The 14,059-nt window shown below is 50.9% G+C and overlaps 2 protein-coding genes across 2 annotated transcripts in view; one reads left to right on the top strand and one right to left on the bottom strand.

Annotated features, from left to right (window-relative positions):
- The window catches only part of LOC104397879 (ficolin-1-like), a gene marked incomplete at its 5' end in the record, with an annotated part of 6,477 nt that extends 4,481 nt beyond the window's left edge, over positions 1 to 1,996 (top strand). The window contains 2 exons of the mRNA XM_010007891.1: positions 894 to 1,021; positions 1,856 to 1,996. Coding sequence (XP_010006193.1) covers positions 894 to 1,021; positions 1,856 to 1,996 — 269 coding nt within the window. The remainder of the gene's footprint in view (positions 1 to 893; positions 1,022 to 1,855) is intronic.
- A 3,988-nt stretch (positions 1,997 to 5,984) lies between these two features.
- LOC104397878 (dual specificity testis-specific protein kinase 2-like) overlaps positions 5,985 to 14,059 on the bottom strand; it is a 17,557-nt gene continuing 9,482 nt past the window's right edge. The window contains exons 5-8 of the mRNA XM_010007890.1: positions 10,170 to 10,343; positions 9,508 to 9,591; positions 8,422 to 8,508; positions 5,985 to 6,086 (exon numbers count right to left, since the gene is read on the bottom strand). Coding sequence (XP_010006192.1) covers positions 5,985 to 6,086; positions 8,422 to 8,508; positions 9,508 to 9,591; positions 10,170 to 10,343 — 447 coding nt within the window. The remainder of the gene's footprint in view (positions 6,087 to 8,421; positions 8,509 to 9,507; positions 9,592 to 10,169; positions 10,344 to 14,059) is intronic.

The raw sequence follows: 14,059 nt of genomic DNA, 5'->3' as shown, positions 1-14,059 counted from the left end.
GAGTTTACGTGTGTAATATTTCTCAGTTTAATTTATTCATAAAAAAAAAAAAGAAAAAGGAAGAAAACAAACAAGTTTCAGTTGACCCATCTGCCTCTATGAGCTACAATCTGATCTGCCTACATGTGGATGCTGTAGGTCACAGTCATGTGCAGAGGCTCAGGCAGATCCGAGTTGCTGTAACACTGCAAAGTGAAAGGCTGGGGGACCCTGCCCCGCCCCCTCCTGTCCTCTGTGCTCCTCTGCCCTTTTGTGCTTCCTGGGCACGTGCAAACATTTGACTAATCAGAAACAGGACAAGCCCAGGGACCCCTGTGCCCACAGCAGCCCAGCACAGCCATGCACCCCTTCACCACCCATGGCCACCTCCACCACCTGTGTGACAGCCTCTGAGGCAGCCATCACTGGGTGTCTGGTAAGGACCTCTGTGGTCAATCCTGTGGCATCCATCAGCCTGAGCTTTTGACATCAAGAATGGGTTTGGGGAGGAAAAATCAATTTACCCTATAACATGTATGTATATATTTGAAAGTGCAACCTGTCCAAGCAACAGAAAATGATCCAAACCCAGTTTCCAGTATTCCAGGTGAGTGTTCTGTGTCACCACTCCTCTGCTGCCTGTGCCCCCACACGTCCCTGAGCCTGGACAAATTCCTGGATCATGAGTTTGCCATCCTGCTCTGAGCAGCTTCATTGCCCAGACACCCATTGCTCAGACCCCCATGGCAGGTGATGTCCCCCCTCTGTCACACTGCCTCAGGCCACAGTGGGGTTTGCCAAATGCTCCCAGCAGGGAAGCTGGAGGGCTCCAAGGGTGCCAGGCTGGTGAGCTCCCTGGGCTCAGCGAGCACACTGAACAGTTCCCCTCTGTTCTCTTTCCATGTTTTGCACAGAAGCCAGGAACTGCCATGAGCTGCTGGGCAAAAAGAAGTTCCTGAGCGGCTGGTACACCATCTACCCCCAGGGCTGCAATGCCACCACTGTCTTCTGCAACATGGACACAGATGGTGAGGGATGGATTGTGAGTGGGATAGGAAGGCTTCTGTGTCCCTTCGGTGACTTTATGAAGGAGGCAAAGAATGGCAGCAGGATAGGAACAAAAAGGGAGAAAAACAATCATTGAGGGGACAGTTGAGTTTGATGCTAGTAAGGCTGGGTGATCTCTGTTGGAAGGGACCTCTAGAGATCACCTAGGCCAACCCCCGACTGGATGCAGAGGATTCTCATTGGAGACCTCTCCAGGAGCAGGCTGAACACCACAGATCCATTGGCTGATTTACCAGCAATGTGCTGATTTACAGCATGTCATAGAATCACAGAATGGTTTGGGTTGGAAGAGAACTTAAAGAGCATCTAGTTCCAACACCCCGGCATGGGCAGGGACCCCTCCCACCAGACCAGGTTGCTCCAAGCCCCATCCAACCTGGCCTTGAACACTTCCAGGAATGGGGCAGCCACAACTTCCCTGGGCAACCTGGGCCGGTGTCTCACCTTCACAGTGAAGAAATCCACCTTCTTCCAGTTTTAATCCATTCCCCCACCCTCTGCCCTTGTGAAAAGTCCTTCCCCAGCTTTCTTGCAGCCCCTTCAAGCACTGGAAGGTGCTCTAAGGTCTCCCCAGAGCCTTCTCCTCTCCAGGCTGAACAGCCCCAAGTCTCTCAGCCTGTCTGCATAGTAAAGAGGCTCCAGCCCTTGGGTCATCTTCATGGCCTCCTCTGCAGGAGATGTGTGAGCGAGGAATTTCCCTAGGTCCAGTCCCCAGAACCCCACAGGAGTGTCCCTGGGCTGGGGCAGCCCTTGTTGTGGGGGCTGTGCTGCAGATGTTTGTGGGGGTCTGAGGGTTTCCTTTCTTCAGGTTTTCCAGAGGTGCTGGGATGGGTCGGTGAACTTCTTGGGAGACTGGGACTCATACAAGCGAGGCTTTGGCAACCAGCTGACAGATTTCTGTCTGGGGAATGACAACATCCACCTCCTCACCTCTCTGGGTAAGCTCTGACTCTCTCCCAGGATCCTGAGAGTCCAACCCCTGTCCCACACCTGGTCTAGTAGAGGACTCTGAGCCTTTGGCATCCGTCTGAGTCCCAGCATTACCCCTAAGCAGCTCTTGCAGCCCATGGCACACGGTGAATCACACTCCAAAAAAAAAAGGAAACTTAGTAGCCAGTGAAGAGAATGAGCTGATTGCATGAGCTGTCCTGGAGATATGTCAACTCATCTGTCCTGGCTTAGTGGTCAAGGCAAATCTCTAATCAGAGGGCAGAATTGCTTTCTATTATCCCACACCCATCCTCCCAAGGGAAGATAAAAGGGAAGTAAGAGAGACTTAAAGATTGGAAACTGGAATAAATTCACTGTAACACGGAGAAAAGAAGTAACACAGGAGTAAAACAGATCTATAAACTCATATACAGATAGCCAACTGATCTCAGTGATGGCAGGAATTAGGAGGGTCAGAGTCCCTTGTGGCAAGGCCAGCTCAGGAGAGGGGTCCAGGGCTCCTCACAGCACCCAAAAGGATTGGATTCTGGCTGGTATGGAAAAGATGACACCAACACCCTTTGCACCGTGGTTGTGTTGCTCCTGTTACTTTGTGCCCACCTCACTGAAGTGGTGACTTAAGACACCAGATGAAACTGCCTCAAACTGAGGGCTTGAGGGGACAATGGACTCAAAACACCACCCTCTCATAGATAACACCTTGGTAAATTACTTGTAACTACAGGTTTATCATGCCAGCTATGCTGATAGAGCACAGAGCTGTTTATTCAGTTGTTTGTTGCCTTGGAAACACTGCACTTCAGCAGCACCACTCAGCAGACCCAGGAGGATGAAACACAGCAGCTGGGGCTGATGTGGAAAAGAACCGCTAGACTTTATTCCCAAATGGCATTTACAAAAACAAACCAAAAAAGACACCATGGAGGATGCAGGAGCACATGGCCCATGGGTCACAGCATGGCCAGGTCCAGCCATCAGCACCTGCAGAGTGAGCAGCTACCTGAGGGAAGAGGCAGAGGAGGCAGCTCCTGGTCAGGCCCAGCAAAGGTGAGGCCCCCTGCAGCGCACAGACCCTCCACCCACCATCACAGCTGCTTCAGTTCAGTGCCAGTAATCTGAGAGATTAAATTTGACCACTGACCTGGACTTGGTGTCAGACTGGCGTGAGGAAGCCAGGCCCTGCGCTCCCAGCATAGGGGCCCATACCTGGAGGGCATCTCAGCAGGATTCTCATGCTCACCTCTCCATTCAGCTCTCACCAGTGAAGAGAAACACTCAGTGCATAATGTGCATGCAAGAAATTCCCAGACCACCTCTACTTTCTGCAGACTCCCAACATAAGCTTTTCTAGTCCACATGGTACCTGCAGACAGTCTCTGTCCCACCTGCCTGTACAGGAGGCACCAAAAGTCCTTCTAGCAAGAACCTGATATCCTTCAGTCACCTGAGGTCCAGCATGTGGCCTCACAAGAGTGGATGGGGCATACGGCAAGCCCAGAAACAGTTCTGATCCACCACAGCTCAGACTGTGCTTGCTAATGCTGTCCTCTGTGCAGAAAATATCCTGCCCTCTCAACCCCCCTGCCCCACCCCAGATCTCTTTAATCCTTGAGCAGGCTTCTTACCCCTGAGCAGATAAATAAAACCAGATCCTCCTTCATACCACAGCATCATCAAAGTGTATGCAACTCCACGTGCCTTCTCTGCTGTGTCCCAGCCCCATGGTTTTTGCTCTGCAGACCAGGCAGATATACGGCTGGAGGAAGGACCAGCCCAGCCTGTGGAAGGGCACCACCAGCCTTGCTGGTCCTGAGAAGGGGGTGGTCAGCAGGGAATCAGTATGTTGAGGGATCTTCCTTCAGTTTACTCTTTTGCGGAGGCAGTGGGGCAGAGGAAGAACAGACTCTGGCAGACCAGTCAGCATGGGAAAGGCTGGGGAAGGACTTTGGGAAAGCACTACCTCTAGCCAGGAAGTAAGCTGAGGTATAAAACTGTCACCCTTTGGGTGTTGGGACATACTGTTGGATTTCTCATCCTCAAGTCTAATCCTCTATGGAAGAAGAGCCATAGGGAGCCTGGGAAGCCTTGGGAGGTTGCAGTTAACTACTCAGGTCCATCTCCAGGTAGCCAGATCTACACTCTGTGATTTTCATCCAGCAAACTGCTGTGATGCTGGTGGTGTTCCAGTCCATTTCACTCCAGCAGTCTGAAGTCTCCAAACTGGTACAAGTCAAAAAGTGGCAATTCTCCATCCTCCACGTTGAAAAGCTTCCCCTATTGTCAGTCTTTTGCTTCTCAGGGCTTTGCTCTCCCTACTTGGCAGCATCCAGCTGGGATCTACTTGCTGGGCACCTCCTTGCAGAGCAGGAGGGGTTTTTTTGCAAGTAAGTCAGTATCCCACAAAAAGCACAGCATCTCTGGGGAACGAGGATGCAGAAGCCCCTTGGAGATTTCGTGGAGCTGGTGACCCTGATGCCATTCAGTGAATTGCATTCCAACTCCTGATTCCTTGTGATCCCTGGTGAAAACGCTCTGTGCTCCTCATTCGGGCTGTCCCAGCACACCACTGACACTCCCTGTGCAGGCCCCATGGCAGCGATGTTGGGCTATATGATACCAAATCCAGCTCTGAGAGCTTGAGCTGAGGTCCCAGCTAGGTCTACCACTACAAGCTGTAAGTTGAAGGCCCCTTGGGCTAAACGATGCACAAATACTTTTTGGTGGACAGATGAATGATCCCTGCTCCAAGAGCTTACAGTCTACAAGAACAGAGCCACAGTTCCACCACTACACAGACCTATTTAGACCTACAGACATCTTGGTCCCAGCAGAACACAGCCTTCACAGGAATGGCCCAGCAATCAGCTGATCTGCAGGCAGGGACTCAACTGTCCACTTCTTTGTCTTCATTTGCAAAGCCAAACCATTTCTAGCCATTGTTCTTTCCACCTCTGGTTTAGGTCCACAGCCCCAGTACCCTCCTCTGGCCCTAAGAGATATGTGTTATACTAAGTCCTTTCCTGGCTGCCTGAGCCCTGGGGTCCACGAGGGTGTCCCACACAGCTGAGAATGTGATGGGTACTGGGCCAGCCAGAGAAATGGATTGTGCTGGACCCAGCTCTGCCTTGTTTCAGCCTCACAGGCTGGTGGCACTGTGCTCATCACCGTGTCTGCAGCAGGACGAGAAGGGGGAGGCAGATCCCTCCATCCCTGAGCCACAGGGGTGGTGGGGGGAAATCCAGACTGATGTGATGCTGGGACATGTATCTGACAAAGCTTTTCTGAGGGGAAATATTAGTTACTAGTTCATCTCTTAATAAGGCACACCTAGCCCATTGCCCCAGCTGGCACAGGTTGGCACCTGGGGGTGACCCTGGCTGACTCCCCAAGCCTTGCCAGATGCCCCCACACCTGGGTGCCCCCAAGCAGGATGCCATGAGACCTCTCCAAGCATCTCTGGTCCCACATGGCTGCCAGACTGCTGCTGTAAGGCCTTGAATTGTAAGGCAACGCTGAGGCCCACCAAAGCACCCCAGAGCCCCTTCTCCTTCACACCACACAGACCTCAACCCCACGAGAGCGATTCCCTGAGGCCATGGGGATAGAGAAGGGGACGTCCCTGTGTCAGGGGGCAGGGGGAACCAGAAGAGGATGTTTTTCTCAGGGATTTAGGAAGTATCCTCAAGGGAATTCATGTCCCTCCAGGATCTTTTGCTTTCAACAAGCAAACAGACAAAGGCTGTCTGGTGTCTGAATTACATCTGTTAAAAACTTTAGCTAGGAAAAATGAACCCTTGGTAAGTCCCTTCTGCATTTTTAACCATGTTTTCCATCCAAGAAATTAGAGACCAAGACTATGATTAAATAAACATCAGTGCATCACTTGGCTCTTCCCTTCCCCACCTTCCTTCCTCACTCCTGACCCCTGGACAGTTCATTTACAGTTTTGGACAATCCTCTGCTGAGCATGACAGGAGGCCGGCAGCTCAGCTGGAAAGCTGATTGTCCCTCTTAGGCTCCAGGTTCTCCGCAGCATCCTCCAGCTCATCCAGGATTTCAGAGAAAGATGGCCTCTTAAATGCTTCCACCTGGAACAAGAAGGGAAAACTGAAGAGGACACCCCAGCCAGGAGGTGGTTGCTCTGTGTCAGCTCTGATGGGTGCTCCAAGGCCAGGTGATGGCCTCCACCCGTCACTGGTATGGGTCACACACCTGCCTGTGGAGCCTTCTGGCATCACCCACCAACTGGTCACCTGGGCCTGGGCTGTTGCAAATGGCCACAGGACACGTCCCCCAGTTTAGGGGCAGCGAGATGCTGAAAACTAGCCTGAAATTCCCTAAGTGGGACAGGGTGTGGGAACAGCTCATCCCAAAGTCCACCCTAAGGGTGCAGTGACCAGCGCTGTGCAGGAACAGCTGCAGACAACTGTCACAAGGGAGATGGGTCATTCCCTGAGCTTCGTCACAACAGTCAGGATCTAACTGTCTTGTCTCCTTGATGCAGCTCATCCACAGGAGGCTATGACCCCCAGTGCCATTTGGGTGTACACAAGGGGAGGGACATGGCCTGGATACCCCCATCCCACCCTCTATTCCTGAGCTGCCTGACCTCACAGAGCCAGCAGCAGGAGCAGCTCCAGAAACACCCCCCCCTCCACCCTGGAACATGGCACACAACAGAGAACAGCCCAAGGGCCCTTCCTGGCAGAAGCCCGTCACTGTACCCAGGCTGTATTAAGGAGGATGCTCATGGGAGGTGCAAGATCTGAACACACAGAAATCTAAGTCAGCTGCTGCTGTGAATCATTGCAGGGATTCAGGAGTTATTCACATGTCCTTGGCCCCTTGCAAGGATTTACCCACATTTGCTGCTTTCACCTCCTAGCAATTAGGTGCATGATGAGCACCTAGCTTCTCCATTCTCTGCCTGATTGCTGTCTTTGTTTTCCCCTTCCTTTCAGAGATTAACTCGAATCATAAAATCACAGAGTGGTTTGGGTTGGAAAGGACCTTAAAGATCATCTAAAACCAACCACCCTGCATGGACAGGGACTCTCCCCACTACCCCAGGTTGCTCCAAGCCCCATACAACTTGCCCTTAAATACTTCCAGGGATGGGGCAGCCACAACTTCTCTAGGCAACCTGTTCCACCCTCACACTAAAGAATATCCTCCTAATGTCTAATGTAAATCTTCTCTCTTCCAGTTTTAATCCATTCCCCCTTGTCCTCTCACTCCCTGCCCTTGACCAAAGTCCCTCCCCAGCTTTCCTGGAGCCCCTTCAGGCACTGAAAGGTGCTCTAAAGTCTCCCTGGAGCCTTCTCTTCTCCAGGCTGAATACCCCAACTCTCCCAGTCTGTCTCCAGAGAAGAGGTGCTCCAGCTCTCTGATCATCTCCATGGCCTCCTCTGGACTCTCTCCAGGAGCTCCATGTCCTTCTTATGTTGGGGACTCCAGAACTGGACACAGGGCTCTACGTAGGGTTTCATAAGAGCAGAGTAGGGGGAAAAAATCCCCTCCTTCAACCTAGGCCATGCTTCATTTGATGCAAGTGAGGACACCATTGGCTTTCTGAGCTGCAATTGCACATTTCCAGCTCAAGTTGAGCTTCTTATCCAGCATCACTCCGAAGTCCTTCTCTTCAAGGCTGTTCTCAATCCATTCTCCAACCAATCTGTATTTGTGCTTGGGATTGCCCTGACTCAGGTGGAGGACCTTGGACTTGGCCTTGTTTAACTTCATGCAGTTTGCATGAGTCCACCCTTTCTCTCTGCTTTGCCTCCTGTGGCTTTGGGCAGAGTTGGGAGGCCCCTGGCAGTCACCATTACCTTCTATGCTAAAGCAAAAACAGTTGGAGAACCATGGTCTGATCATATCTGTAAGGCCAGGGCTGGTGACAGCAAGTCAGAGCCCTCCAAAGTGGGCCAGCTGGGTGCCTCTGCCTGCAGCCTGCAGACTCTTCTCAGTAGTTCCCAGTGTCAGAACGAGGGGCAACGGGTACAAGCTGGAACCGAGGAAGTACCATTTAAACATAAGAAAAAACTTCTTTACAATGAGAGTGACAAGACACTGGAACAGGCTGCCCAGGGAGGTTGCGAAGTCTCCATCTCTGGAGATATTAAAAACCCACATGGATGCAGTCCTGTGTAAAGAGCTCTATGTTGTCCTACTACAGTGGGATAGTTAGACTAGATGATCTCCAAAGGTCCCTTCCAACTCTAGTAATTCTGTGATTCTGTGATACTGGCCCAGGAAAATCTCATTACTCCACAGCAGAAGTGGCAGAGCCCTGTGTGCTAGCAATGAGAGCAGCAGCTTCAAGCTCTACAGGGTTCACAACAATTTTGGTCACTGTCATGCAAGTGGGATACAACTAAAAAATAAACAAAAAGAAAACACCAAAAACCCCAGCAAGAATCTCACCCGACAGCAGCTAGCAGTGAGGTCCATCACCTGCCTGGGGCATTCACTGATCATCCCTTGGAAGGCAGTAACATCCAAGCCATAATCCTGTAAGGAAGGGGAGAGAGTACATAGAGGCTTCAGCTATTAAGTCCTTTAAAAACTCTTCATCCTTCTCAAGGTGTTGAAGCACAAAAAGCTCATGGTTTAAAGCTTTTAGGGTATTTTACTGATGTCTTTGGGCAACATCAGCCCTGGCAGGACTGCACATGAGCAGAGCTAGGAGCCAGCAGCATCCTTCTGCTTGCTCTGTGCCTCCTGGAAGTGTGTGCCCTCCTGGAAAAGTTCAGACCCAGGCAACAAGAGCCACAAAAGCAGAAACCGGTAGAGGAACCAGCACCAGGTGGTCAGTTGCTTCCAAGGCCAAGAACTGCAGATAATCTGGTCTCCCAACAGCAACTGAGAGTTGAGAGTGTCCAGCAAGCTGTCCCATAACTACATCTTTGTCCCTCCAGACTTCAGAGTCTCTGAAACACAATTCTCCTTCACTTTGTGAACATAGTTGGAGCATTAGTTCCTGTTCAGTATCACAGAAACATGGAATAATTTCTGGCCACTGAAGGTTGTCTGCACTGCTCCTTGGAAAGCAGCAGTTTACTGTTTTCCTTCTGGATTTTTCATCTCTGTTCAGGATAAGCCTTCCCTTCCCAATTTGTGGAAGGAAAATGTTGCAAATGTCGAAACAAAAGAGGCCATTTTTTTAGGGAAGCCCCCAATTCCACAACCTGTCTACTAACTGCAACGTATTTGAAAATAAAAATTTGTGATAAGAGTTGTGTTGAACCTGCCACTTCCATGAAGAAGCTGAAATGTCCAAGCAAAAGTAAGTATTTGGAATCAAGGTCTTTAAACAGAAGTACTTTATCTCAAATTTCTGGTCTAAAAGAAGTTTTGAAACTACAGATGCACTGAACTCTTGTGCACTGCAAATTCTTCTCTCAAGGAAAAACTGTGTGTGAACACATACATGAGTGCACAGGTCCAGAGAGAAGCCACGATCTGGTACCAGGGAGAAAACACAATTAAATTTGCTGCAGAAATTGTTACCTGAGTCCTAGGAAGCACTTCAGGGTCAGCTGGGATCCTGCCCAGGATTTCACAAAGGAGAATGCCAAAGGAAAATACGTCCACCTACAGGAGGGTTAGGAGAGCAATAGTTGGGACAGGGCATGCACAGAGCAAAGCACGAGAAAGGAGAACATCAACGACAAGGTCCTTCCATTAGTTACTCATAAGCCCATCAAAAAAGCCCATTGGAGATGGAAGCAGCAAACCCCTAAACTTCTGGGCTTCTGAAGCTATCCAGGAACACTACAACCCCACTTGGAGTCCAGCCTCATCTTTGGAAAGCTTGGCCTTGTGCTCTTGTTCAATGCGTTTGGTGATTCTACCACAGCTCTGGCACCCCCCACAGATCCTGCAACAGGCTCATTGGGCATCAGCATCTTCCTCAGAGAGGCATCACTGTATGTCCATGGCAGCAACCCATTTGCCTGAAAGTTGACTTAGCAAGGCCATATAAGGAACTTCCAAGCTGATAAGCAAAGCCTTTCTGAGCAAAGGTCCAGGTAGAAGGGCAATGTTTCCCAGGAAAGGAGGGAAGCACTTTTCTGCTGCTGGGACATGCTGCTCCACAAGCAGAGGAGACATCGTCCATTCTCACTCGGAAGCTCTGAGAATGAACAAGGAACTGGGATGCAGTGCCATACCTTCCAGTCATAGGGCTCTCCCCGCAGCATCTCAGGAGCCATCCAAAAAGCTGAGCCCACCAGAGAAAGCTTCCTCTCCATATCCTTCACAGGCAGCTCCACCACCTCCCTGGCCAGACCAAAGTCGGTGACCAGCGCCTCACGGCCCCACGGCGTCACCCGGATAAGGCAGTTCTGAAAGGAGCCCGTGAGGATAACAGCCAGTGAGGAAGGGTCTGGACAACTCACTGAGCAGCACCACACGAGCCCCCAGCCCCACCATGCTGGCACAGGCACCCCTTTCCAGAGACCTGCAGCTTGGTAGCACAAGCAGACTGTACAGGCAGATTAAGGATGGACTGATCACAACTGAAGCAAGGAAAATAAAGTCCTTTGAGGAAACTGTCAGTGGACAAGATGATCCACATCCTGACAGGGACCTCAACATCTGTCACTGTTCAGCCAAAGGTGGGCAGGACACTGCCACCACCCTTCTCACTGCCAATGGCTGCACATCCATCATGTGGCTTTCTGGAATAGTTCCTATAAAATTATCCTAAGGTTTCTCAAAATCCCAGAGGTTTCAGCCTGTTCAGGTCCCCAAGATTTCCTCCTCAGCATCTGCTCCCAGGGACACAGCAGAAATGACAGGGATCTTCTCCAGATGCCTCTAACAACTAGGTTTCCAGTGAGCATGTACATGCTCCTCTCCCATACCTCTGCCATCATCACTGCAGGTTTCCCTGAGGAAGGATAAAACTCTTTTAGGGTTGAACCACTGCAGTGAGTCTGAAAGGGCAGGCAGGGACCTCCAGCACTCACTGACATCCCACAAGCAGATCTGGAAAGCTGCTGAGTTCACCTGACTTCAGAGCAAACTGGCCAAGTAGCCTGTGGTGAGAGTGAATTGGGCTTTGCTTTGTCCTTGTCTGGTGTTTGTGATTTCATGGTTAGTCACCAAGCCAAGTAAACAGCCTGAGACTGCAAAGGTGAGTCTCATTCCTGGGCTGTTGTCTTGAATATTTCAAGTTTCTCTTAAAAAGCTCACAGACCACCAACAAAACTGGCTTGTAAGAGATGCACCACCACCTGCATCAACTGCAAGAACCTGTAGGCTCCATTTCCATGAATCACCAAGCCAGCCTCTGGCATCAGCTGGCACAGATATGGTTCATGCTGGTGACCAACCCCTCAGCTCACATTCCCCATGGACACACTGCAGATTCACCTAAGGTGTGGACAGTTGCTCAAAACACTGCTCCACCATGTTCCTACAGCTATACCAGTGGCAGAGGAAGAGCCACATAAAGCCTGTCCCTGTGGTCAAACCTGGGGATGGCAAAGCCTAGGGATGTTCCTGTGTCCACGAAGCAGCATGAGCCCCCACTGAAGAAGCCTCCCATCCAGAAGGTCAGCACCCAGGACCATGATGTGCCTTTGCATCACACCCAGAGCCTGTCTCCAGGTGCTGCTCTGCACAGCCAGCGTGTGGCCAGGGTGTGAAACCCAGGGAGATGACCTCCCTACAGCTAGTGACCTGGGCCCTCCAAATCAATGAAGAACAACCTCCCTGTGCTTGAGAGAGGAGACACACGCGGCAGCACGGAGCGGAGAGCGGCAGCGGTGAGAGCTGTTCCTTTTAATTACTGAGAGTTCTGTGACAGGGCCGGGCTCTGGAAGACGGTGAAGCCGGGGCAGAGCGTGAAGACCCGAGACTGCGCGGGAATCCTGTGAGGAACGGGAAGGCTGAGGTGGCGGGGATGGGCCTGTGAACCACAGCAAAATGAAGAAGTGGCCTCTCAGCAGCTCCTCAGAGCGGCGGCAGCGCAGGGAGTGGCCCGAGCTGGGTTAGAGTGGGTCGGTTCAAACAATTTACTGTGGGTGTGCGTGAGGGCACACGAGGAGCAGCAAACAGCAGTTGCTTTCTTTGAGCTAGACAGACAATCATGGTCGCAGCACGTCCAAAAGCCTCAGTGAGGAAGAATGCGGGAACTCAGACTGAGCTTCCAAGCAGACATGTGGCCATGCCGGGCTGGGGCTGTAGCAAGTGCATGAGCCTGGCACTGGTACCGGGGGAGCCAGTGACACCACGTGTGTGCGGTGTAAGCAAGTAAATGATCTGCTCAGGCAGGTGGTTGAACTGAGGGAGGAGGTAGAAAGGTTGAGAAGCATCAGAGAATGTGAATGTGAAATAGGTTGGTGGAGCTACAGCCCAAGGCAAGGGCAAAAGGAAGAAGATCTTGAACAAGTGATGGACTCCCTCCTATCATCAGACAAAATGAAGGAATTCACGGGTCAGAGAGGAATGGAGGGAGATCCCTCCTCAGAGAGGCAAGTGAAAACCCTCATAGCCCTCCCATCCTCCCAGTTGCCCTTGAAAAATAGGTATGAGGTTTCGGAACTTCATGGCCAGGCAAATGAAGATGGAGAGGTAGATCCATCTAGTGAGTCACCACGGGCTTTTCACTCACCCCACAACTTAGAACTTCGTCAACTAAGAAGAAAAGAAGAGTAACTGTAGTCGGTGATTCCCTTCTGAGGGGAACAGAAGGGCCCAGTTGTCGACCAGACCCATCCCACAGGGAAGTCTTCTGCCTCCCTGGGGCTTGGATTAGAGATGTTGAAAGGAAACTCTCTGATCTGGTGCAGCCCTCTGATTACTACCCACTGCTGGTTTTTCAGGTTGGCAGTGATGAAATTGTTACAAGAAGTTCAAGGGCAATGAAGAGAGGCTTCAGGGCCCTGGGACGGCTGGTTAGGGGGTCTAGAGCACAAGTAGTGTTTGCCTCCATCCCTGCTGCAAGAAAGAATGAAGAGATAAACAGGAGGAGTCTGCAGATCAATGCATGGCTACATGACTGGTGCCACAGGCAGGGCTTTGGGTTTTTCAATCATGAGCTGCTATATGAGACACCTGGCCTGCTGGTGGCAGGTGGGATGCACTTGTCCCAGAGGGGCTCATTGACAGGCCTTTAAACTAGGTATGAAGGGGGAAGGGGAGATAACTGGGCCTGTTAGGGACAAGCCCAAGAGAAACATACCAGGGCTTGAAGGATGGTGGACTAGGGAGGATTCTCACTCTGTTGTTTCATTTGAGAGAAAGGATAGAAGTTTAGAAATCATGGAAGCACCTGAGAAGGGTCGGGTAGGAAATGGAGTCCACAGTGGAGAAAAAAGGTGTTGGAATCATTAGCTCATCTGAAGTGCATCTATACCAGTGCACACAGTATAAGCAACAAACAGGGAGCTTGAAGCCATGATACACCAGGAAAACTATGACATAGTGGCTGTCACAGAAACGTGGTGGGATGCATCACAGGACTGGAGTGCCACAATTGATTGCTACAAGCTCTTCAGGATAGAAAGGGAAGGAGAGGGGGTGGAGTGGCCCTGTATGTTAAGAGAATGCTATGAGAGCTTGGAAATCAAGTATAGTCATGATGAGATTGACAGTGTTTGGATTAGGTTAAGGGCTAATAAAGCTGGTTTCGCTCTGTGAGTCTGCTATAGACCTCCCAATCAAAGCAGTGAGGTGGATGAAGCTTTCTATAAGCAGTTGGGAGAAATCTCCCAGTCACTTGCTGTTGTTCTTGTGGGGGACTTTAACCTCCCAGACATCTGCTGGGAATACAACACAGCAGAGAGGGAACCAAGAGGTTCCTGGAAGGTGTGGAAGGTAACTTTCTCACACAGCTGATAAGATGCCCTCCTGGACCTGCTTCTTGTCAACAGGGAAGATCTTGTGGGAGAAGTAAAGGTTGGAGGCCCTCTAGAGCACAGTGATCATGAGATGATTGAGTTTTTGATCCTTGGAGAAACAAGGAGAGGGGTCAGGAAAACTGCCACCTTAGACTTCTGGAGTGCAAACTTTGACCTACTCAGAAGACTGATTGACAAAGTCCCTTGGGAGG

This window comes from Chaetura pelagica, unplaced genomic scaffold (assembly GCF_000747805.2).
Source record: "Chaetura pelagica isolate M959 unplaced genomic scaffold, ChaPel_1.0 scaffold252, whole genome shotgun sequence".
Classification (NCBI taxonomy): Eukaryota; Metazoa; Chordata; class Aves; order Apodiformes; family Apodidae; genus Chaetura; species Chaetura pelagica.
Note: the sequence above shows the minus strand (reverse complement) of the source record. Positions and strands in the feature narration are given on the sequence as shown.